Source organism: Sinocyclocheilus rhinocerous, unplaced genomic scaffold, assembly GCF_001515625.1.
Source record: "Sinocyclocheilus rhinocerous isolate Xijiao unplaced genomic scaffold, SAMN03320098_v1.1 scaffold53, whole genome shotgun sequence".
Classification (NCBI taxonomy): Eukaryota; Metazoa; Chordata; class Actinopteri; order Cypriniformes; family Cyprinidae; genus Sinocyclocheilus; species Sinocyclocheilus rhinocerous.
Genome location: NW_015645538.1, coordinates 2,074,136 through 2,097,910, shown reverse-complemented (window position 1 = coordinate 2,097,910; position 23,775 = coordinate 2,074,136). Strand labels below are relative to the sequence as shown.

The window sequence follows — 23,775 nt, the reverse complement described above, 5'->3', positions numbered from 1 at the left end:
TTCATTTAGCCTAAAACAGAAACCAAAATAGTTTATTCAGAGATCAAATAATTTAATTTATTTAATAATTAACACTCAAAATTCAAAACTGAGATGTATATAAGCATGTGAATTGTGTGCATAAGGCTGTCTTTATATGGGACCACAAAACCAGTCATAAGGGTTAAATTTTTTTAATTGAGATTTATACATCATCTGAAGCTGAATAAATAAGCTTTCCATTGATGTATGGTTTGTTAGGATCGGACAATATTTGGCTGAGATACAACTATTTGAAAATCTGAAATCTGAGGGTGCAAAAAAATGAAAGTATTGAGAAAATCGCCTTTAAAGTTGTCCAAATGAAGTTCTTAGCAATGCGTATTACTAATCATAAATTAAGTTTTGATATATTTACGGTAGGAAATTTACTAAATATCTTCATGGAACATGATCTTTACTTAATATCCTGACGATTTTTTGCATAAAAGAAAAATCGATAATTTTGACCCATACAATGTTTTTTTTTGCTATTGCCACAAATATACCCCTTAACAGTGACTTAAGACTGGTTTTGTGGTCCAGGGTCACATTTAAGATGTTAGCAAAAAAAAAAACTGCACCATATTACCACTTAAAATGTCTTTAAATGTTGAATAGACAACAGCTCTTATATAAAATGAAACAGTAGGACGTACCACAGGCCCATTAGCACCATCTGCAGGCAGTACACCTCCAGTATCTTGATTCCTCCTCCCAATCCGCTGAGAATGAGCTGGGTAGTGGTGCAGTTTGACTAAACCATCTGGAAGATAAATGGATAATACCTTTTATGGCTATCTAATGAGTAATATACCAGCATTTCAAAGTTTGTGGTCTGCAAGATTTTTTAAAATGTTTTTTTTAAAGAAGTCTCTTATGTTCACCGAGGCTGCATTTAATTGCATTTAATCACAAATACAGTAAAGTTGTAAAATATTATTATAATTTAAAATAACTGTTTCTAAGTATTCAGTGTTACATGATCCTTAAGAAATAATTCTAATATGCTGATTTGGTGTAAAAAAAAATTAAAAGAAAAAAAAAACATTTAATTTTATTTTCAATGTTAAATATCATTGTGCTGCTTATATTTTTAAACTAAAAAGTAAATTTTTTTTTCCTCTGAATTCTTTGATAACCAGTCAGTTACAAAAGAACAGCATTTATTTGAAATAAAAATATTTTGTAACATTATAAATGTTTTTACTGTCACTTCTGATCTATTTAATGCACCTTGCTGAATAAAAATATTATTTTCTTTCAAAAAAAAAAAAAACATACTCCAAACTACTGCACATGCTAAGTAGTATAGTTGCAGTCTATTCTATGGTAGTGTATATTCTATTCTATCATAAAAGTTGAAACCAGGACATTCAGTGACCAAAGCTTTATGTGCATTACACATAATTGAATGTATAAGTGAGGTAATTGAATGTTACTGTACAACCACTATTAAACAGAACTCACTAGGCATGTGTGTGATGGGGTTATAAGAGGTTTTGACCACACTTGGGCTCACTGCTGGGCTGGTGCTTTCAGCAGCTGAGTGTGTTTGCTCAGGCCTCCTGAGAGGTTTCGCAACAGCTGCTCCAGTTCCATTAGAGCTCTTCTTGTCATTAGGAGATTTCCTGTCATGATCTCCATCCACGCCACGCTTGCCTTCTCTTTGAGAGCCAGCACCTGTTTCATTGCTTTTGTCCATTCCACTGTCCCCATTCACGTCTGCCGTCTTCTCCTCTGATTTCTGTGCGAAATGAGGTTGTTTGTGCATCTGCCGACTGGCCCTTTTTTCCAGGATCATCTTTTACAGGAGAAATTGGAAAGTTGTTTTTAAGCATTTGCTAATATAAATACATGCTAATATACAATTTTTCTAATATTTTAATGATTTTTAAGGCTGCATTTATTTAAACACAAATACAGTAAAACAGTAATATTGCAAAAAATTATTACAATGTATTCTACCATTTATTTTCTTAAAAATAAAAATCATCAACCCAAACTTTTAAACTTCAGTGAACAATTATTTATGCTCAGTTTGTGTGATTTCTGTCACTGTGACAGCATTTGTCGCCATAACACAGAAATCATATGACTGTGTACATTCACAACATTATGACTGTTCAAAGCAAAGCACGAGACAAAGGTCAAAATAAATCTGTGAAAAAAGTTTCCACTCACCTCATAGAGTTTGTTTCTGTACTGAGTAACAGAGAGCTGGACGTCATCGTCCACTGGCAAAATGACATCATAGACCAAACTAGGCTCTCTGGCTGGGTTGTGAAATCTTGCATGACAAATAGAAAGAAGAGGGATATTTTTGAATGTTATTATTCATTTATATATTTAGTAATTCATTTATTCATATAACAACAATGCAATAATTCCAAAAAAGCCATTTATCATTATGACTTATCATTATGAAGTATTCTCGTAGCTTCATAACGTTACAGTTGAACCACTGATGTCACATGGACTATTTTAATGATGTCCATACTTTGTTTCTAGGCCTGGGAACATTTCAGTTGCATTGCTGTCTATGCAGGGTCAGAGAGCTAATGGATTTCAACCAAAAATATCTTAATTTGTGTTCCGAAGATGAACGAAGGTCTTATAGGTTTGGAACGAGTACCATGAGGGTGAGTAATTAATGACAGAATTTTCATTTTGAGGTGAATTATCCCTTTAATAGCCATTCATCAATTGTTATCATATTTTAATTTCTTTCAAATATAGTGCACTGATGATCAAATACAATGTGTCAAGTGCTGTGTATTAGGAAAGTAGACAGAGTCAATTTTGATTTCATGTTGACTTACATTATTATTTAAAAACATTAAATAACTAAAAGCAAAACTCACTTGGACACATAAGGGTGCTGCAGAGCTTCCTCTGCACTGAGTCTCTTGTCTGGATTGAAAACCAGCAGGCGCTGCACTAAATCAAGGGCATCAGGTGGCACTGATGCCGGCAGAATTTCATCAAATGGCACCTGAGGTCTAAACACACGTTCACATCAAACATGGTTATGATGTCAGCAGAGTCATCATTCAAGATCAACTAAACAACCATAGAATGAAGACAAACTGTTAAATATTAACATTACATACCTAAGCAGCATTCTCTGAATCACAGAAGCCCCATACTCTGATCTGATAGCCAACACATCTACGAAAAATAATATACAGTCCTATTAGCAAAGTTTGGTTTGTGTTTTTAATAAATTAATAATTGATGAAACAATCCATAATTCTTTGTGGCTGGTTTATTTAGTTGTTGTCTGAAAGAACAAGTCTCATGTAAAATTCGAACTCACCCTCTGTAGAAGGATGTGGAATGGCACTCATGATTTTTTCGATTTGATTAATGGTAGACGTCCCGGGGAAGAGAGGCTTGCCCAGGAGCATCTCTCCCAGAATGCAACCTATGCTCCACATGTCTACACCTTTTGTGTACCTGCAGGAAATATAGGACCCATTATCATAACATACTATATATTATGATTAATAAATAAAACTAAAACTTAATAAAAAAACCTATATATAATAAAAAAAACTAATAAAATGACAACATTACTACAACTGTAACTAAAACTAAAATAGATAACTAATACAAATCAAACTACACATACATAATAAATACATTATAAAATGTTTAAAACAATCTATTCTGGGGGCCACGCACCTACTGGATCCCAAGAGAATTTCAGGGGCTCTGTACCATCGTGTTGCCACATACTCTGTCAAGGCAGGATTCACGGCATCCTCTTGGATCTGGTACAGGGATCTTGCCAAGCCAAAGTCACACAGCTTCACAAAGCAGTCTGTGTCTAGTAAGATGTTGGATGGCTTTAGGAAATAAAAATAAAGGAATTACTTAAACCAGAAATGGTTTAAATTAATCCTGTAAGCGTGAAGTAATGTTAAAAGGTGTGACATACCTTTTGGTCCCTATGAATGACATTGCCTGAATGAAGGTATTTTGTCGCTTTAAGAAGCTGGTACATAACATAACGCTTATGAATGTCTTTTAATAGACTTCCTTTCTTTATTACTGCATGTAGGTCTGTGTCTGAAAAGAAAAGTCGGTGTGAATATAGTATAGACATTGTGAACAAAATCACATCATGTCAATAACAGTAAGTTGGAATTATGAATATTGCCATAGAGTACAATTAATTGGAATATAATGGTGTGAAGAGTACTGACTAATAAGTGCGAAAGATCACACAAATGGTCTCTTACCCATGAATTCAAACACAAGGTAAATGTCTTTGTCGTTTTGGGCTCTGATGACATTCAGTAATTTAATTATGTTAGGATGATCCCCAAACTCCTGCAAAAGGGGGAAAAAAGAAGGAAGTTTGATACCTTAACAAACACAGAATTAAGTTTTTAATGTAATCTATTGTGTGTGGGGTCAGTAGATTTTTTTCTCAAAAGAAATGAATACTTTTATTCAGCAAGGACGCATTAAATTGACCAAAAGTGACAGTAAAGGAATTTATAATGTTACAAAAGATTTCTATTTCAAATAAGCAGAACAAAATATGAGCATAACAACTGCTTTCAACAATGAGAATAACATATTTCATTAGGCACCAAATTAGCATATTAGAATAATTTCTGAAGGACACAGGAATACATTGCATTTTAATATATATTAAAAATAGAAAACAACTATTTTAAATTGTAATAATATTTAACAATATTACTGTCTTACTGTATCTTTGATCAAATAAATTCAGCTTGGTGAGCATAAGAAAATTCTTTCAAAAGCATTTTAAAATCTTACCAACAACAAACTTTTGAGCAGTAGTGTAAATATGGTTAGAAACATGAATATTTGGATTCTAAGGTTTGGTCAAAGAGCAATATTCTTACCTGGAGGAACATAATTTCTCTGAATGTTCTCTATGGGAAAATGCAGACAAGCAGATAAGTATGCATTTGATACAGTTTAAAAAATAACGAATAACTGATCTGAATCTGAATAACTGATGTTTACCTATTCATACATACAGTAGAAGTAGTATAATTTTGTATATTTTATTGCAATTTCAGACCATTCCTTATTCTCCACCTCTCTATTTTACTTGTCTCTAACCTGAGCATCTGTTCGATTCCTAAAGGCATCAAAGATTTTTTTCACAGCAACAGTCTCTCCTGTTTTTCTGTCCACAGCCTTCCAAACAATTCCATATGCCTGTGAAACGGATAAGAAAGTACACCGTAATAAAATTATAGTTGATTGAAGGAAAACATACAGTGTATGACTTAATGGTCAGTTGTCAGAGTAGGGTTGCCATGAATCCCTCATTTAAGTCATTTGTGCTCACTGCAGTTTCCATTTATTTACTGGAGTGACAGAAGAGAGATCATGCAGTCCACAGAACCCTTACTGACTGCCATTATTAGCAGTTCAAGCAGTTTCCCTATGATGTTTACTGCCATTATTAATCCAAAGGGTGGCCTTTCTTTGCACATACATATTTTATGTTAGATTACTATTTTGTAGTTTATATTTTTACTCAAAAGGAACTTTTTGTCTCATTACTTTTTGAAGGATTAAACAGAAACAACAGACCTTAATTGCACCTAGTTAAACTGCATCCGGCAACTACAGTACAGCAGTTCTTTCAAGCATATATGATCACTATTGTGCAAACCAATGAGTGATAGAAACAATAGCCCCATGATCCCCGTTTCAGTTTTAGGTGGGATTTCATACAAATTATTCCTCAAATTTTATTTAGGATAGTCCAGATGAAGCTGATGGTCTAATTCAAGACAATCAACATAACAGCAAATACATTACACTGTCTGGTTATTATATAACTATGTAAGATTTTATAAGGTTTATCTTGGCACTTTTTAAACACAATAACAGTAAATGTACATCTTACCCCTTTCCCAAGTCTTCTCTTGATTTCATATTTCAAAGTGATGTGTTCTTCCACCTCTGTGATGTTCATTCCGTCTATTTCCTGTTTTACCACTTAAAATTAATCTTAATGTTGATTGATTTTGATCATGGCAGGAATAAAATCCTGGCTGCTTGAGGAATGCAGGATTGCAACAAATCAGATTTAATAAACAAAAACTAAAAACAAGATCTTATGAATTCACTCCACTAACTAGGAGTGAACTTTTCCTAAGCGATATGCCGAATAATAAATCTAAACACGAATTTATCAAGCGTTAATCTTAATCACTATTGACCATCCAAACATTTAAACGGAGTTATATAAATTCTAATCTCGACCTGCGGAAAGCAGATGTTTGCGTCGTTTGGATTTCACCATTGGTATCTGTGGTTGCTCATATGGCCTGGTAGAAAGTTGCGCATCGCTTGGGTTTGTAATTGTTTGTCGCCATGGAGACGATACATAGGACGCAATCTCTTAAAGGAGCCGCATGTTTGCTAAAAGTGCGGTTACATTAGCGAAATTTCGGCAAAAACGGTCAATGGTTAATTGTCAATTATATACTTATGTATGAAGCATTACCTACACAGAAGTCTCTTTCAAAACAAGCAGCTTTTGCTTGGTCAGCACCGGGAATGACCAACTTAAACCCGTTTTGAAATCTGAATGGGGAAATCTTTCGCCAACAAAAAGTCACCTGAAAACAAATCCGGTAAAAATGACCCTTAGTATAGTGTTTCGGAACCCTCGGTCCAATTTGCTTAGGTTTGAATGTAATTAACATGGTGCAGATATCCATATATCATGCATTACTGTGTGTGCTGTTGGCTAGTAGACATTATATTGAGGTATTCAACCAAATGAAAGGGTTTAATATAATTATTTGTACATATAATCACACAGAGTTGTACATATAATCACAAATATTTTTTGTAAAAAATATTTATCATAATACAAGTATTATGTGGTTTATTTCAAAACTATTTTATTTACATAGGGCATTTAATAAATATGCCTTATTACAAAGTAGGAGCCGCATGTTTGCTAAAAGTGCGGTTACATTAGCGAAATTTCGGCAAAAACGGTCAATGGTTAATTGTCAATTATATACTTATGTATGAAGCATTACCTACACAGAAGTCTCTTTCAAAACAAGCAGCTTTTGCTTGGTCAGCACCGGGAATGACCAACTTAAACCCGTTTTGAAATCTGAATGGGGAAATCTTTCGCCAACAAAAAGTCACCTGAAAACAAATCCGGTAAAAATGACCCTTAGTATAGTGTTTCGGAACCCTCGGTCCAATTTGCTTAGGTTTGAATGTAATTAACATGGTGCAGATATCCATATATCATGCATTACTGTGTGTGCTGTTGGCTAGTAGACATTATATTGAGGTATTCAACCAAATGAAAGGGTTTAATATAATTATTTGTACATATAATCACACAGAGTTGTACATATAATCACAAATATTTTTTCAAAGTATTATGTGGTTTATTTCAAAACTATTTTATTTACATAGGTCATTTAATAAATATGCCTTATTACAAAGTGAGCTAGACCAACACCATGCCAAGGAAAGAGTAAGTTCTTAATCAAGCTTTTATAAAGTCAAGTCATAAACCAACAAATGTTAAAGTACTGTAAATGAATGAGCGCATTTAACATTGTCTCATTTAAATACTGGGAAACATCTATTAAAAAAAAAAAAATAAGGAAAGTGTGTAGCTAGGGAAAACATCCATTTAAAATAAAATGCAGTACTGAGAGTTCAGTATCAGACCTTGTTCTAGAAGATATTATGAGATCCATAAACTATCAATTCATATGTTCATTCAACACATGCAATCATCTTTTGCCTATAATAAACTCCTCCCTATAACGCCCTCGTTGCATCTCAGTTGGCTATTGTATTCGCTATTGCCATTCTATAGAACACTTTCAGACTACCATGTGATAGAAAAATCTCTTTACGTTAAAAAAAAAGTCTCCTACTCCTAATTTTCAAATCTGTAAATAATATAATCCTGATTGTATTACTGAACAATATAAGCCTTATTAAGCAGTACTCTAACTGAATTTAAAGTTCCTACATTCCTACAAGACATGGGCAAAATAGGGAAAATGAAACAAAGGTTTGATAAAAAAACAAAAACAAAAAGCTGGTGGAAAAGAGTTCAGAGAGCTCAGAGAGGGAAGGAACATTTAAGAAGAGTGTAAGAAACGATTAAAGGCGTTGTAGGCAGACTCCAGGTCAAAGAGCATCTGGCGAACCTGGGAGTCATCCAGCTCATCAGATGCAGACATGCTGCTTAGTGTGGTTAACCTGTGAGGAAGAACAACACAGTGAGCATTGCTTTTAAAGTGCACAGAAACTGAATTTGTTTTTCAGGCAGTTGGATTTAGTTTTGATTTTAGATTTTGGCAGATGAGCTATTTTATTTAATGCGTTCTAAATGTGATTTACAAAAATTACTCCAGTTTTCAGTGTCACATAATTCTTCAGGAATCAAATTAATATGCTGATTTGGTGCTTAACAAACATTTCTTATTATTATCAATGTTAAACACATTTGCGCTGCTTAAATTTTTTGAACACTGATTTTTTCCAGTATTTTTCGATGAATAGAAACGAAAAAAACAGCATTTATTTGAAACAGAAATCTTGCGCAAAATTATAAACGTCTTTACTGTTTGTTTTTTACTTTTTGAATGGTACTGTATTTCTACAGTAAAACTAGGCTTACCAGAGGCTGACTTTGTCTTTGGCCTCTGAATCTGGAGGCATGTTGCTCATTCTATTCATGGTCTCCATGAGCTCTCTCAGGTCAGGCTGGATCTATATAAAACAATGTTCTCAGTTAATCAGTAATTCAAATCAAGAAGACTTAAACTGTCTCTAAATAACATTATGTTCATCTAATTAAGCAGATGTATTCTGTGAAATGAGTACCTCATCCATGGCACGAATCTCAAGTCGAAGTTTGTCCATCACTGTGATAAAGAGCTGCATGAGAGAAAACAAATATTAAAAAGGGTAAAGGAGCAGATTTTGCCAGTTATTATGATTGCTAAATGGCCACTATTTTAAATTGTAATAATATTTAACAGTATTACTGTCTTACTGTATCTTTGATCAAATAAATTCAGCTTGGTGAGCATAAGAAAATTCTTTCAAAAGCATTTTAAAATCTTACCAACAACAAACTTTTGAGCAGTAGTGTAAATATGGTTAGAAACATGAATATTTGGATTCTAAGGTTTGGTCAAAGAGCAATATTCTTACCTGGAGGAACATAATTTCTCTGAATGTTCTCTATGGGAAAATGCAGACAAGCAGATAAGTATGCATTTGATACAGTTTAAAAAATAACGAATAACTGATCTGAATCTGAATAACTGATGTTTACCTATTCATACATACAGTAGAAGTAGTATAATTTTGTATATTTTATTGCAATTTCAGACCATTCCTTATTCTCCACCTCTCTATTTTACTTGTCTCTAACCTGAGCATCTGTTCGATTCCTAAAGGCATCAAAGATTTTTTTCACAGCAACAGTCTCTCCTGTTTTTCTGTCCACAGCCTTCCAAACAATTCCATATGCCTGTGAAACGGATAAGAAAGTACACCGTAATAAAATTATAGTTGATTGAAGGAAAACATACAGTGTATGACTTAATGGTCAGTTGTCAGAGTAGGGTTGCCATGAATCCCTCATTTAAGTCATTTGTGCTCACTGCAGTTTCCATTTATTTACTGGAGTGACAGAAGAGAGATCATGCAGTCCACAGAACCCTTACTGACTGCCATTATTAGCAGTTCAAGCAGTTTCCCTATGATGTTTACTGCCATTATTAATCCAAAGGGTGGCCTTTCTTTGCACATACATATTTTATGTTAGATTACTATTTTGTAGTTTATATTTTTACTCAAAAGGAACTTTTTGTCTCATTACTTTTTGAAGGATTAAACAGAAACAACAGACCTTAATTGCACCTAGTTAAACTGCATCCGGCAACTACAGTACAGCAGTTCTTTCAAGCATATATGATCACTATTGTGCAAACCAATGAGTGATAGAAACAATAGCCCCATGATCCCCGTTTCAGTTTTAGGTGGGATTTCATACAAATTATTCCTCAAATTTTATTTAGGATAGTCCAGATGAAGCTGATGGTCTAATTCAAGACAATCAACATAACAGCAAATACATTACACTGTCTGGTTATTATATAACTATGTAAGATTTTATAAGGTTTATCTTGGCACTTTTTAAACACAATAACAGTAAATGTACATCTTACCCCTTTCCCAAGTCTTCTCTTGATTTCATATTTCAAAGTGATGTGTTCTTCCACCTCTGTGATGTTCATTCCGTCTATTTCCTGTTTTACCACTTAAAATTAATCTTAATGTTGATTGATTTTGATCATGGCAGGAATAAAATCCTGGCTGCTTGAGGAATGCAGGATTGCAACAAATCAGATTTAATAAACAAAAACTAAAAACAAGATCTTATGAATTCACTCCACTAACTAGGAGTGAACTTTTCCTAAGCGATATGCCGAATAATAAATCTAAACACGAATTTATCAAGCGTTAATCTTAATCACTATTGACCATCCAAACATTTAAACGGAGTTATATAAATTCTAATCTCGACCTGCGGAAAGCAGATGTTTGCGTCGTTTGGATTTCACCATTGGTATCTGTGGTTGCTCATATGGCCTGGTAGAAAGTTGCGCATCGCTTGGGTTTGTAATTGTTTGTCGCCATGGAGACGATACATAGGACGCAATCTCTTAAAGGAGCCGCATGTTTGCTAAAAGTGCGGTTACATTAGCGAAATTTCGGCAAAAACGGTCAATGGTTAATTGTCAATTATATACTTATGTATGAAGCATTACCTACACAGAAGTCTCTTTCAAAACAAGCAGCTTTTGCTTGGTCAGCACCGGGAATGACCAACTTAAACCCGTTTTGAAATCTGAATGGGGAAATCTTTCGCCAACAAAAAGTCACCTGAAAACAAATCCGGTAAAAATGACCCTTAGTATAGTGTTTCGGAACCCTCGGTCCAATTTGCTTAGGTTTGAATGTAATTAACATGGTGCAGATATCCATATATCATGCATTACTGTGTGTGCTGTTGGCTAGTAGACATTATATTGAGGTATTCAACCAAATGAAAGGGTTTAATATAATTATTTGTACATATAATCACACAGAGTTGTACATATAATCACAAATATTTTTTCAAAGTATTATGTGGTTTATTTCAAAACTATTTTATTTACATAGGTCATTTAATAAATATGCCTTATTACAAAGTGAGCTAGACCAACACCATGCCAAGGAAAGAGTAAGTTCTTAATCAAGCTTTTATAAAAGTCAAGTCATAAACCAACAAATGTTAAAGTACTGTAAATGAATGAGCGCATTTAACATTGTCTCATTTAAATACTGGGAAACATCTATTAAAAAAAAAAAAATAAGGAAAGTGTGTAGCTAGGGAAAACATCCATTTAAAATAAAATGCAGTACTGAGAGTTCAGTATCAGACCTTGTTCTAGAAGATATTATGAGATCCATAAACTATCAATTCATATGTTCATTCAACACATGCAATCATCTTTTGCCTATAATAAACTCCTCCCTATAACGCCCTCGTTGCATCTCAGTTGGCTATTGTATTCGCTATTGCCATTCTATAGAACACTTTCAGACTACCATGTGATAGAAAAATCTCTTTACGTTAAAAAAAAAGTCTCCTACTCCTAATTTTCAAATCTGTAAATAATATAATCCTGATTGTATTACTGAACAATATAAGCCTTATTAAGCAGTACTCTAACTGAATTTAAAGTTCCTACATTCCTACAAGACATGGGCAAAATAGGGAAAATGAAACAAAGGTTTGATAAAAAAACAAAAACAAAAAGCTGGTGGAAAAGAGTTCAGAGAGCTCAGAGAGGGAAGGAACATTTAAGAAGAGTGTAAGAAACGATTAAAGGCGTTGTAGGCAGACTCCAGGTCAAAGAGCATCTGGCGAACCTGGGAGTCATCCAGCTCATCAGATGCAGACATGCTGCTTAGTGTGGTTAACCTGTGAGGAAGAACAACACAGTGAGCATTGCTTTTAAAGTGCACAGAAACTGAATTTGTTTTTCAGGCAGTTGGATTTAGTTTTGATTTTAGATTTTGGCAGATGAGCTATTTTATTTAATGCGTTCTAAATGTGATTTACAAAAATTACTCCAGTTTTCAGTGTCACATAATTCTTCAGGAATCAAATTAATATGCTGATTTGGTGCTTAACAAACATTTCTTATTATTATCAATGTTAAACACATTTGCGCTGCTTAAATTTTTTGAACACTGATTTTTTCCAGTATTTTTCGATGAATAGAAACGAAAAAAACAGCATTTATTTGAAACAGAAATCTTGCGCAAAATTATAAACGTCTTTACTGTTTGTTTTTTACTTTTTGAATGGTACTGTATTTCTACAGTAAAACTAGGCTTACCAGAGGCTGACTTTGTCTTTGGCCTCTGAATCTGGAGGCATGTTGCTCATTCGATTCATGGTCTCCATGAGCTCTCTCAGGTCAGGCTGGATCTATATAAAACAATGTTCTCAGTTAATCAGTAATTCAAATCAAGAAGACTTAAACTGTCTCTAAATAACATTATGTTCATCTAATTAAGCAGATGTATTCTGTGAAATGAGTACCTCATCCATGGCACGAATCTCAAGTCGAAGTTTGTCCATCACTGTGATAAAGAGCTGCATGAGAGAAAACAAATATTAAAAAGGGTAAAGGAGCAGATTTTGCCAGTTATTATGATTGCTAAATGGCCACTCTACTGTGGAACCCTGGACAAATTGCATATGGCATTATTTCTTCTAGTCTGATTAAATAAATCTACTTAATGGAACTGTTGGAACAAGAAGGCATCCTCTGTGCTCAGTTAATAAACACTGGGGCGTTCCGGCATTAGCTCAAGAAGCTATTAATTCTAGGCTGCATAAAATCACTAAACAAAGTGTTCAAGATACATACAGAAACTATGTCTGCAATGCAGCGATTCAGGTTGCCCTTGTCATCCTTAATGGTGATTGGTCGATCCTCTTTGATCCTTTCCATAGCCAGTGGGCAGTCCAGCTGTCAGAAACACACAGGGGAAAAAATGTAAACTAAAGCATACTGATCTGCATGCAATGCACTGGACTAGCGAATTGCTAACCAAAGATACAAAAGAGCATTAAAATAGAATAGTTTAGAGTTACATGTACGCAAAATAAGCTATACCCTGTATTTCCGACAAAAGTCATCAATGGAGCCCACATCTGATCCCTGGACTTGTTTGAAAGCAGCCTTGTACTGGACAAGCAATCTTGAGCAAGCTCCTGTGTATCTGCAAAAACAAAGCAAATATTTATTATATGAATAGATGTAAATAAGGGTGTGGTCACACTGGCAACAGTTTATGGGCAAAAAAGGTCCATTGTCTATTGTTATAGATCAGTGATATATGAAGCTGTTCAACACACACAGTAAATTTACCTGACCAATGTTGGGAAAACGGTGTGCAAACATATTTCATATCACATGAAATTTCCAATCATGTGGACTCCTATTAAAATTTCTGGATTTTACTCGCAAACTGTGCATGTGACCACTGACCACACCTTAATTCACAATGTTTTGCACAAACAAATTAAGTGACTAACTCGTTTGGAGTCACACAGTCCTTAATGTAGGCTTTTTCCAGGGCCTGAAGTGTTTTGACCACAGCAAACAACTCTGCCATGTTGTCATACCTTTCAAAACAAAATAAAAAGGACATTAATTGCAACCCAATCACGTAATCACCATTCTGCATCATCTTTATTGTGACATCAATCAATAAGACAAATAAATAAGGAAACTCAAATTAGCCATTCCTGAACAGTATGATGTTCGTTAACTTACTTTTCTCTTTCTCTGGCATTTTTGTACAATTTCACTTCCTGTAACAGACAAAAATGTAATTTAAACACAGAGGAATGATGACAGATGAGCCCATTATTACAAATTATGGGCACGACATAACATTATTACCTCATACAGTTCTGGCTTGTTGGCAGGTGCTGGTTAAGTTAAAGCAGAGAGGCAAAACATATCAAATCAGATGAGACTAATGAAAATATGTGCAAGAGTAAAAGAAGTTTGAGATGCTTTGATTTTTTAGAGGCTCATGATTAAGCAGGTTCTCTCACTCACCTCCTCCCATCACTCCAGAGGCAGGTATTCCATGAAACATGATGAACTAACGTACAAAACAATTGAAGCGAGAATCAGATCATTATGTTTGGTTTAGCCACGGGTCAGCGCTATTCTCAGTGGAATAAATGATATATACACAGTGGTTGCATATCAAAAGCCACTGATCTGATCTCAGTATGTTTACAGACACATTGTGTACAAGGAAATACAATGAAACTTGTAGACAGACAATGTGTTACTCATTAGATTTTACACATTTAACGAACTGACTGATGCAAGGTATTGTGAATCCTAAACGGAGTATATAATACAACCGCTAATTTTGTTTTGTTTATTTCCTGACAAATACACAGCGATGTTAGCATAGCTAACGTTAGCATAGCTAAGATATTGCTTTCAATCCGCAGTGAGAGTACAAGAGACGTTGATGTCTCTCGTTAATTCACAGCTTATATACGTCTATAACGTTAATGTGGTTATGAGATGACATATTATTAAAACACTAAAGGCATTTTTAGCAAAAACGCACCAGGAAAAAGAGAATTCACTCACCCTTATATTGACGTCACCCACCGGACCGTAGCAAGCTGAAGTGACGTCGCCGGATGATTTCGTAACGTCCTGTTTTCACCGACTTATTCATTACAAAATATTATTGTTTATGCAAAGAATATACAATTTAATCTCAAGTAATAGGAATCATTATTTATTCAATTTAATATTCGAAGAAAACTGTAACATTTATGCACACGTTTCATGGTGACGGGTTGCCAAGTCCCTTTAATATTTCTACACTAATAAATATATCGCACTTTATTCACTCACTTATGTAATGCATAACTACATTATAGTATAATAACTGTTTGATATAGTGTATTATACATCATCGTAAGGCGATCACCTTCATTATTATAACCAGTGCTATTAAGCTAACAGAACTGATTTATCGGTCATTCACAAGAATACTTGGCAACCCGAGACTGTCTTTGAATACGCGCGCGGGAATGACTAGACAGCTAACAGTGAACAGAGGAGCTCGAGAAACTATATAAATAACTAAAATATAACGTTGTAAAAGTTAATGTCGATTGTTAGCTTTGTTTGTTATGAGACTGTGAGCGTTTCAGGGAATTGTTTGTCCAGTATATAAAGAGAGGCTGGTTATTTGAGTGCGTGGGATTTGTAAACAATGAAATCCACAAAGAACACTAAAGTGAAACCTGCAGCATCAGCTAAAGAAGAAGAGTGTGGAATATGGCTCGACACAAAAGAGTTAAAAGAAAAGAAACAACAGGTAACAACAACTGAATTCTAATTAAATATATTTAGACCAAATCTAACCTTTTAAGTGTATTGAAATTTTTTTTTCTTTTGTCTTCGTAAGAAGCACACCTCGCTTTTTTCAGACCGATGAGCTTTGTAAAAATCGACGCGTTTCAAAAAGGCGGGGCATAGAGGAGAAACAATAATGTACAGTATGTGGAAAATAATGTGGTTTTTTAACTTTAAACCGCATAAACACATTTCATTACACCAAATACACAAAATAATGTTCTTTTTAGCAGCATCATATGACCCCTTTAACACTACATGAAAGATGAAGGGATCTCAGATAGCTTTTAAAATTTTTTCAGAAACAGCTGACCCGTCCAATATCCAAATTCCTGAACCCACTTGCGAGATCAGGGGGATACAGTGTGGCAGTCGCACTCAGCTTCACTCAGACCAAACTCAACATGCCTGTCACTAGACAAAGCACTATATCAACCTTCTTTTCACCCAAATCCAGAGGTAAGACATTCCAGAGTTCTTTCATACTGTAACTGTTTCAGTTTACGTGATATTTTAAAATATATATACCTTTAATGTGATGATAAACTGTTAAAGCTAAATAATAATTACCTTTTGTCCTTTTCTGACTGGCATTTGTTTGCCCAGACCCTAACCCAAGTGCGGCTTATTCTGGGTTGTCCAGTTCCATGCACACAGAGGCACACACCGGGGCCAAACGGAAACATGATGTAACTTTGAAGCCATCTACAGAGTCAACCAGTCAAATATCTGAGGAGCACTGTGATGAAGATTTTGAAAGATTGTCAGCCAAGGACCAAAAAGAACAGTCTTTTCTCCATTTAATATGTGGAACTGAGCCAGAGGAAGAAGAAGAACCGTCTGAAAAAAGGAGACATGTTGTCCATTATACAGAAAATGTGTTAGAGACACAAGAATATTGGAATAAAGAAGCTTCAAATGAATATCCAAATCAGACAATTCCTGAAACTGAGACTTTCTTTCATGAGGAGTCACCGGAGCACTATGATCTGATGGTCTGGAAGCCCTCTGAAGATGCATGTAAGCATTTCCTGAAGTCTCCAGGTCCTAAACACACGGACAAACATGATTTAAGAGATCAGAAGGCCTCAGTTAAGGGGTCTATCTTAACTTCTAGGCCTGCCAATGAAAACCACAAAAGATGGAGAGCTTCTGTGAATACTAATAAAAATCAGGAGCAGTCTTGGCACAAAAATAAGGCATCACCCATGAAACGGATGGGGAAAGAGAATAGCTGGCCTGCATCACCTATTAAAAATGCTCCAACATCGCCTTTTAAACACCATCTCATTTCCAGTCCAGCTAAGTGCAGGTTAAAGGAAAAATACACTTTTCCCCCCAAAAAATCAGGTAAGGAACTTGTAAACACAGAGACGGTTGGAGAAACTTTTGCTACGCTGTTTACTCAGGACTCAGAGGGCTTCTGTGTGATTGCTCATCGTGACCAGCACTTAAGGAGCCCACTAAGAGACCAGAGCAATTTATCTGTGGGCAAAGATTACGGGAATAGTCCATCTGCCACTTCTTTAGGAAAAGAGGAGGAGGAATCAGATCTAGAGCCAGAGATGCTTTTCACCCAAGACTCAGAGGGAAACATGGTCATCAAGCATTAGCCAGAAACAGATGCGAAATACCACAAGAACACAGAATTTTAAGTGTTTTTTTTTTATTGATTTTCTTTCTTAAAATTTTGAAGCTCTTGATTTTGTTAAAGTTGTAATTAAAATATTTGAAAATTTAAATGAACATTCAATTCAAAAATAAACATTTGTACAAGTACAAATGAACCCCAAAAATGATTTGTTGTGTAATATTTTATAAAGATTCACTGCTTGCCAGCAGATGGCACCATGAAGCTTTTACTGTCAATGTTTGGTGTATTCCTTAAGCTGTGCTTGTAGAATCTGTATATTTTAAAGTAGGACATGACGTGTCACATTAAACAAGTTGAGTACATTTGAGTTTAAAAGCTCTATCATTTGAAATTAATTTACGTTTTGTATTGCTTTAAATTACCAGCATGGAGCAAGGTGAATACTTCACATTCTGTTCTCGTTTGCCAAGTTGATGATCCCCCATTGCTGCTCTGTTTAAATTTGCTTTCAGGGACAGTTTCATTAAAGAGCCATGTGCTGACAAATTCACTCATTTTTCATGCATTTATAATAAATGCCATGGACTCCCAAATGTAATGATCCCCTTGTAAGGGACCCCTTCCTAAAATATAAAGGCAGTTTCATGTATAAAAACCCATTTATACTGTGTGTGAAAAATATTAAGTGAGATATTAGAAGTACAACAAAATTAGATTAAAAAAATTAGATTACCATTTTTATAGTGAATTAACTGTCATATTTTTCTTGTACTAAAGCAAAATTTAAACAACAGGGTTTTTTTCACAGAACTTTTTTGCTGATTAGTTTTTTGAACTAATCAGCAAAAGAAATAATGAAAGTATTTTAGAAAGAAATAATGAAAGTAAAAATATAATATCTTAAGTGCACATTTTAACTGACAGCTCTATACATTTAGCAAAAATCTTTGTCCTTTTTGAACAACTAAACGTTATCAAACTTAATCAGAAGATGGTAAAAAGGTCAAAAAAATTATAATAAAAATAAGTGTAGTGAGTTTACAATTATTTTATTTGATTAAATTGATATGGTAACGTGAAAATACTTTGGTAAATTACAATTTAAGGTGTGTGATTTAATACAGTGTACACATTCTACTTTGTTTAAGCATCATTTATAAATGTGCATTACATTGTTTAGTTAAATGTTGACTGTTTACTGACCAAGCAAATGTAACATGATTCCCTTTTATGGACTGAAGAATGCTACATATTAACACATGTTGGCATACATTCAAAATGAGCTGAAGTGTTCAAGACCTTCCTGTTGAATAAACATTTAAAGCATGTACATTTACAAGTGATGTAAATATGTGAGTGCAAAGTGAGAACATCTAGGAAACTATTTTGGACATGAAGTTTGATATTTAGTCGCCCTATTTACTTAATGTTATAACACAGCACATGTCATTACTGGTGTTGAATGACATGGTGCCTGTCAATACAAACATTTGACTACCAAAAGTTAATCTCAGAAATGAGATTCTAAATGTCTGAGATTATAAATGAAATATAGAGTGATAGAATTAAAATTAAGCAATATTTGAACTATATTAAAATAATATAAAATCTTGTAAAAAAATTACCCCCAAAAACACTCATTCATTCGCAGAACAAAGACCATTTATCACACTCATAGAATAAAAAGAGGTTTGATTGTAAAATATCCATTGATTTTTCTCCTTTGCTCATGATTGCACATATTCTGCATCCAAAGCCTGAAGATACAAGATTACCTTTCCAAATAAAAGTTTGTGTGTGTGTGTTTTTGCAGAAGAAAATATTATGAACTGAAACTGGGATTTGTAATCTGTAGGAAATGTAAAATGTGACTGCAGCACTGCACAAAACATAAAGAACTGGTTTCTCCATAAAAACATGTTAAATATAGCTAAATATAGTCATAATATTTTGAAAGATATGTTTAATGTTTTATTATATTACTACACAGAACCAAAATGTATTAAACATGAGAATTTATGACATCAACACAAAGTACTTGATAATGTCAAAAAAGACAAAAACAAACAAAATCCATACTTTAATAAATTAATGATTTTTTAAATAAAATATATATTGCCATAGGAATAAGTACAAATTTGATTGCTTACTGATTCATTATTTTAACTTAGTACTTTGAGTTGCTGACTAAAAAAATCCCATATTCACACATAATGGTGCCATCATCTGTAATTACTTTTAATGTATAATAATTAATATATGTATATTATGTATTTTTATTGCTGCTTAGTTAAGGAGAAACGTCTCCATCTCCATTTGTTGAAATGTTTCATAATTGGTTTGTGGAAATGGAACTCTTGTCCATATTTTGCATTTTCTGAGCCTAAAACTACACCTCTCACAACCACAATGTATGAATTCTTCCGTCTCCGCTAACAGTGTGATACAGTGAAAGTGCATGAAGAATTCTGGGTAGGAGGAAAGCGATGACGAGCTGGAAAAGGAATCAACCAGCAATCTCTGTGGGCTCTGTCACCAGGCTGGAGCCGTCCCAAACCGTTTTAAACTGCTCTGGGATTGGAAACTCCCTCTGTTGAATACACAAGAAGATATTAGTCAATGTAATGTATAAACAATGCTTCAACTTTTAAAGTCCCCATGAAATCAAAATTAAAAAGGGGCGGGCTGCTTGATATGTCCCGCCCTGTCTTCCTGTTTCAGTTAAAATGACATCAACACAGAGTAACGCTGCGTGTTTCTAAGCATTTCAGGGGACCTTTAAGGCTCATATTTGAATGTAAAGCAGGTCAAATCTCTGGAATAGAACATTGTTATTCTGGTACACGACATAATGTATCAAGAAAGTTATTTGTTAAAATGAAAGGTTATGCTAGCTCTATTTGTAGATATTTCCAGTCAGTGTAAATAAACTTACATAATCATCTTCTCCCTCAGGAACGAGGACGTTCATCTCAGAGCTCTTGGCACTGACAATCTCACAGTCAAGTGAATCCTTGCTCAAGTAGACATGGCACCCCTCAGTCTTGTTAATGGAAATATTAGGAACTTTTCCCATTACCTGAAAGGCCAAAACAAGTTTTGTGTTGTTCACAGGCAACAAAATACATAAGGGTGAAAAAACAGAGCTGCTCAGTCTGTAGTCCAAAAACTACAATTAGCTTGAAAGAATTAGTATTTTTGAGCCACGAGTTCCTACTTGGTGAAAACAAGCTCTAAAAGTCTCTTGTGCTCAACAAGGCTGCATTTATTTGATAAAATAAGGTAAAACCAGTAATATTGTGAAATATTATTACAATTTAAAACAACTGTTTTCTATTTTAATATATTTTAAAATGTAATTTATTTCTGTGATGGCAAAGCTGGATTTTCAGCAGCTATTACTCCAGTCTGCAGTGTCACATGATCCTCAGAAATCATTCAGCATTTATTTGAAAATTTTTGTAAAAAATGTTTTACTGTCAATGTTGATCAGTTTAATGCCTCCTTCTTAAAAAAAAAAAACAATATTATATGTGGTTGATGAATTGGGCAATGTTATGTAGTAATTTATTAGTAATTTTTGCTATAAAAGCATGTAGCAGCTACAAACATGTGTAATTTATGTCCGTTAACATCTCTTCAGTATCAACAGATGCATACCACAATGTTATTTAACATTGGTAGTTGTGTTGATTACGATATTCGTTATTGATTCTGGCAGTTATGATCACAATTCATGCACATACATTATGCTAACACATTCGTTTTCACAATAACAACCCTGAGTACAGATCACTCACAGATCAAAACCTTCAGCCTACAACTTGTTATGCACAAACATTTACATCTAACCTGAAGCTGAATGTCTCTGGAGTTGATGATATACTTTCCGTACCCACTGTATATATATATATATATATATAAAATATATTATTAATATTATAATATAATATAATATAATATAATAACGACCACTATGCTAACTATGCTAAATAATATAATAAAATAATTAGGTTAATGAATCTCTTCCAATAACAACCCTGAGTACAGATCACTCACAGATCAAAACCTTCAGCCTACAAACTTGTTATGCACAAACATTTACATCTAACCTGAAGCTGAATGTCTCTGGAGTTGATGATCTCAACGATGCCCACCACACTGTCAAACACGAGTCCGAGCTTCTTACAGTTATCTGTGAGGAGAGAGACAGACATTAGCCAGGCGTGGTGCGCGGTGCTGCGATAGAGGAGGAGATAACGTTACTGAATAAGAGCAGCTGGTGTTATGAGGAGCTCCTCTTACCCACTATGATGGAGTTGACTTTGCCTTTGATCTGGAGTGTGGAGTTGCTACAGCTAAAGACATAAACCACCTGTCTGAGCTCGGTCTCCTCTATCACCAGGTCATGAGACTTCTCCTGGTGCTCCTACAGGACAAATACATACAATAGAGCCACTAAACACATGCTGGAGGCACGGTAAATCAATAAGAGTCTCACTACAAGTGCAGGTATAGCTTAGTTTACAAGTGTGCAAGTGTTCTCATTTTAAGACATCTCTACATTCATCCAACCCACTTGTTGGGAGATAATGATTATTTTTTTGGTGATCCCTGCCTTAATGAATCTCTTCCACTTTCAAATGAATCCTATGCAACTGAGAATGATTATTTTATATAAAACCTTTAGGCTCTGATGGTATAATATTAATAAAAAACGATATAATAAAAATAACAACAATAACAACAAAAATAACAACAACAATAATAATAATAACCACTATGCAAAGTGTAATTATTAGTAGTAGTAATATTTATTATATATATTTGTATTATATATATACAGTGGGTACGGTATAATATAATAACGACCACTATGCTAACTATGCTAAATAATATAATAAAATAATTAGGTTAATGAATCTCTTCCATTTTTAAATAATTTCTATGTCACTGAGAATGATTATTTATATATAATTTTTAGGCTCCAATAAATGTATTTCTATTCAGAAAATTGTATAATAATAATAATATCACAATGCTATTTTATTTAAATAATAATAATAATAATAATAATAAGAAGAAGAAGAAGACATTTATATATACATTAGCAGAACGACACAATTGACCAATGTGAATCTAGTATTGCTTGGAGCTGTGCAATAAGAATAATGTAATATTTTTCCATCGCATCAGACCTTATTATATATAAATCATCTCTTTTGTGTTTAACACAACTTTTTTTTTGCTTCCTTTTAATAAAAATAATTTAATTCACTAGTTGTAGTGCTTAATGTGCTATATACTGCCTTCAATGCTTTAGAAATAGCATGTAGTAAATCAATAAAAACTCTAGTATGATACAGTATTAACAGTAGTATTCTACATTATTGTCACACAGCCTCAACATATTGCATGTTTAATTTAGTGAGCAGCATTTAGTCTTGAAAAGAAAAAATGCAAACCAACAATTTTAAGTTATTTTACAAGTGAACTGAAAAAACTAATAAATTAATTTGCATTTTTATTGCCAAGATGATGATAATGACATTGATAATGTCAAGATAATGACATTGACTTAAAAATATCAAGTTCGTTGCATTGTGGGATACATTTGTTTTTTCTTTTATTTAATTTTGCCAAATGTAGCAGAACGATTACAAGTAGTATGATTTAACGCTGGACACATTCAGACACATGCCAGTTGATGTCGTGTGGGAACCTACCACTCTCCACTTCTTTCCTTCCAGCTCCAGCACGGGGGAATGTTTTTTGGCAGGTGCACACGCAGACATGCTGGGGTTCTGACTTTTGGCTGGAGATCCCTGGTGTGTCCTCCCTCCCTGAGAGCGCAAGTTGGGGTTCTTATGGGTCTTCTGCTCTTCAGACACATGCTTCAAACCTGGAGGCAGAGCACATCACCTGATGTCAGTTTTGAAGGCAGTATAATATTTTATTGCGTGACGGTGTTCTCCTGCCCACCTTTAGTGATGACCTCTCCCTGGTTGAGCTGTGCAAACAGAGCTGAGTGCTGGGCTGCTGCTGTGTCGTCGGGTTTGGGGCTGTCATCCATGAACATCGGAGGAGGACCTGGTGGTGGAGGAGGAGGAGGAGGAGGGCAAGGACCATCAGAAGGAGCACTGAACAGTGAGGGAGGGGCTACAGGACCCTGTGGAGAACATCAGATTTAGTCCCTGAGAAGTTGCAAACTGATATTCTCATTCCAGAATGGGAAAAACATCAAAAACAAAACTTAAACAGTATAGCTGTGAATCCACAGCCTCAAATAACACCTTTATAAAATGGTTAAAAACATTGTAACCGTGATGTTGATGAATTCACTGCAATGTTCATGTATCCAGTGGGGGGCGTAAGAGGCAATGGATTGGGTCTGTAGTACAGTTCAAAAACCAAGGTGACCTCCATAAAGAAAAATTTCAGGTATATTTATATTTCATATTTATAATGTATACAATTTATTAAAAGAAATGTTTGTAGAGCATCACTTGGAAAAGGATTCTGAATTTTTTTTAAGCTTTAAAGAGTTTAAATGGCAAAAATCATTGATTTTTAATACAGTAATATGGCCACACATTAAATCAATATTTCTCATGATATTAAAGACTA

General features: G+C 34.3%; 5 protein-coding genes and 1 long non-coding RNA gene across 11 annotated transcripts in view; 1 reads left to right on the top strand and 5 right to left on the bottom strand.

Moving 5' to 3' along the window:
* The window catches only part of mapk15 (mitogen-activated protein kinase 15), a 10,001-nt gene extending 3,920 nt beyond the window's left edge, over window positions 1-6,081 (bottom strand). For both annotated transcript variants that reach the window (XM_016509869.1, XM_016509870.1), the window contains exons 1-12: window positions 5,927-6,081; window positions 5,128-5,226; window positions 4,905-4,934; window positions 4,266-4,356; window positions 3,962-4,092; window positions 3,706-3,869; window positions 3,338-3,477; window positions 3,132-3,189; window positions 2,883-3,020; window positions 2,203-2,308; window positions 1,489-1,822; window positions 678-784 (exon numbers count right to left, since the gene is read on the bottom strand). In XM_016509869.1, the coding sequence (XP_016365355.1) occupies window positions 678-784; window positions 1,489-1,822; window positions 2,203-2,308; window positions 2,883-3,020; window positions 3,132-3,189; window positions 3,338-3,477; window positions 3,706-3,869; window positions 3,962-4,092; window positions 4,266-4,356; window positions 4,905-4,934; window positions 5,128-5,226; window positions 5,927-5,995 (1,467 nt within the window). In that variant the 5' untranslated portion in view covers window positions 5,996-6,081. The remainder of the gene's footprint in view (window positions 1-677; window positions 785-1,488; window positions 1,823-2,202; window positions 2,309-2,882; window positions 3,021-3,131; window positions 3,190-3,337; window positions 3,478-3,705; window positions 3,870-3,961; window positions 4,093-4,265; window positions 4,357-4,904; window positions 4,935-5,127; window positions 5,227-5,926) is intronic.
* A 1,620-nt stretch (window positions 6,082-7,701) lies between these two features.
* On the bottom strand, window positions 7,702-8,999 carry LOC107706232 (vacuolar protein sorting-associated protein 28 homolog). Its single transcript, XM_016509876.1, has 3 exons — window positions 8,902-8,999; window positions 8,696-8,787; window positions 7,702-8,274 (listed from the first exon to the last, which is right to left on the bottom strand). The coding sequence occupies exons 1-3, from the start codon at window positions 8,959-8,961 to the stop codon at window positions 8,154-8,156; spliced, it is 273 nt and encodes a 90-aa protein (XP_016365362.1). The 5' UTR covers window positions 8,962-8,999; the 3' UTR covers window positions 7,702-8,153.
* Window positions 9,000-9,233: 234 nt separating this feature from the next.
* Window positions 9,234-10,411, bottom strand: LOC107706234 (uncharacterized). Its single transcript, XR_001636137.1, has 3 exons — window positions 10,257-10,411; window positions 9,458-9,556; window positions 9,234-9,264 (listed from the first exon to the last, which is right to left on the bottom strand). It is a non-coding gene; the product is annotated as an uncharacterized LOC107706234 (long non-coding RNA).
* Window positions 10,412-11,485: 1,074 nt separating this feature from the next.
* LOC107706231 (vacuolar protein sorting-associated protein 28 homolog) lies at window positions 11,486-14,832 on the bottom strand. Its single transcript, XM_016509875.1, has 11 exons — window positions 14,821-14,832; window positions 14,775-14,787; window positions 14,220-14,265; window positions 14,058-14,086; window positions 13,929-13,966; window positions 13,688-13,777; window positions 13,266-13,371; window positions 13,017-13,118; window positions 12,686-12,739; window positions 12,480-12,571; window positions 11,486-12,058 (listed from the first exon to the last, which is right to left on the bottom strand). The coding sequence occupies exons 3-11, from the start codon at window positions 14,257-14,259 to the stop codon at window positions 11,938-11,940; spliced, it is 672 nt and encodes a 223-aa protein (XP_016365361.1). The 5' UTR covers window positions 14,260-14,265; window positions 14,775-14,787; window positions 14,821-14,832; the 3' UTR covers window positions 11,486-11,937.
* A 371-nt stretch (window positions 14,833-15,203) lies between these two features.
* On the top strand, window positions 15,204-17,923 carry aunip (aurora kinase A and ninein interacting protein). Its single transcript, XM_016509745.1, has 3 exons — window positions 15,204-15,516; window positions 15,857-16,013; window positions 16,161-17,923. Exons 1-3 carry the CDS (start codon window positions 15,412-15,414, stop codon window positions 17,165-17,167), a joined length of 1,269 nt encoding a protein of 422 aa, XP_016365231.1. The 5' UTR covers window positions 15,204-15,411; the 3' UTR covers window positions 17,168-17,923.
* Window positions 17,924-19,274: 1,351 nt separating this feature from the next.
* Window positions 19,275-23,775, bottom strand: part of LOC107706226 (adenylyl cyclase-associated protein 2-like) — a 25,859-nt gene continuing 21,358 nt past the window's right edge. For all 5 annotated transcript variants that reach the window (XM_016509864.1, XM_016509866.1, XM_016509863.1 and 2 more), the window contains 6 exons: window positions 23,131-23,317; window positions 22,875-23,050; window positions 21,454-21,577; window positions 21,261-21,343; window positions 20,084-20,227; window positions 19,275-19,738 (listed from right to left, as the gene is read on the bottom strand). In XM_016509864.1, coding sequence (XP_016365350.1) covers window positions 19,655-19,738; window positions 20,084-20,227; window positions 21,261-21,343; window positions 21,454-21,577; window positions 22,875-23,050; window positions 23,131-23,317 — 798 coding nt within the window. In that variant the 3' untranslated portion in view covers window positions 19,275-19,654. The remainder of the gene's footprint in view (window positions 19,739-20,083; window positions 20,228-21,260; window positions 21,344-21,453; window positions 21,578-22,874; window positions 23,051-23,130; window positions 23,318-23,775) is intronic.

Excerpts from the sequence above, each read along its gene's own strand:
- aunip (XM_016509745.1), top strand. The coding sequence starts at position 15,412 with ATGAAATCCACAAAGAACACTAAAGTGAAACCTGCAGCATCAGCTAAA. Across the intron at positions 15,517-15,856 it reads TAAAAGAAAAGAAACAACAG|AAACAGCTGACCCGTCCAAT; the intron begins GTAACAACAACT and ends AAATTTTTTCAG. Across the intron at positions 16,014-16,160 it reads CTTTTCACCCAAATCCAGAG|ACCCTAACCCAAGTGCGGCT; the intron begins GTAAGACATTCC and ends TTGTTTGCCCAG.
- LOC107706231 (XM_016509875.1), bottom strand. The coding sequence starts at position 14,259 with ATGTTTCATGGAATACCTGCCTCTGGAGTGATGGGAGGAG. Across the intron at positions 13,119-13,265 it reads ACTTTTGTCGGAAATACAGG|CTGGACTGCCCACTGGCTAT; the intron begins GTATAGCTTATT and ends TGTTTCTGACAG. Across the intron at positions 12,059-12,479 it reads AAAGACAAAGTCAGCCTCTG|GTTAACCACACTAAGCAGCA; the intron begins GTAAGCCTAGTT and ends TCTTCCTCACAG.
- LOC107706232 (XM_016509876.1), bottom strand. The coding sequence starts at position 8,961 with ATGCAGCTCTTTATCACAGTGATGGACAAACTTCGACTTGAGATTCGT. Across the intron at positions 8,788-8,901 it reads AGATTCGTGCCATGGATGAG|ATCCAGCCTGACCTGAGAGA; the intron begins GTACTCATTTCA and ends TGTTTTATATAG. Across the intron at positions 8,275-8,695 it reads AAAGACAAAGTCAGCCTCTG|GTTAACCACACTAAGCAGCA; the intron begins GTAAGCCTAGTT and ends TCTTCCTCACAG.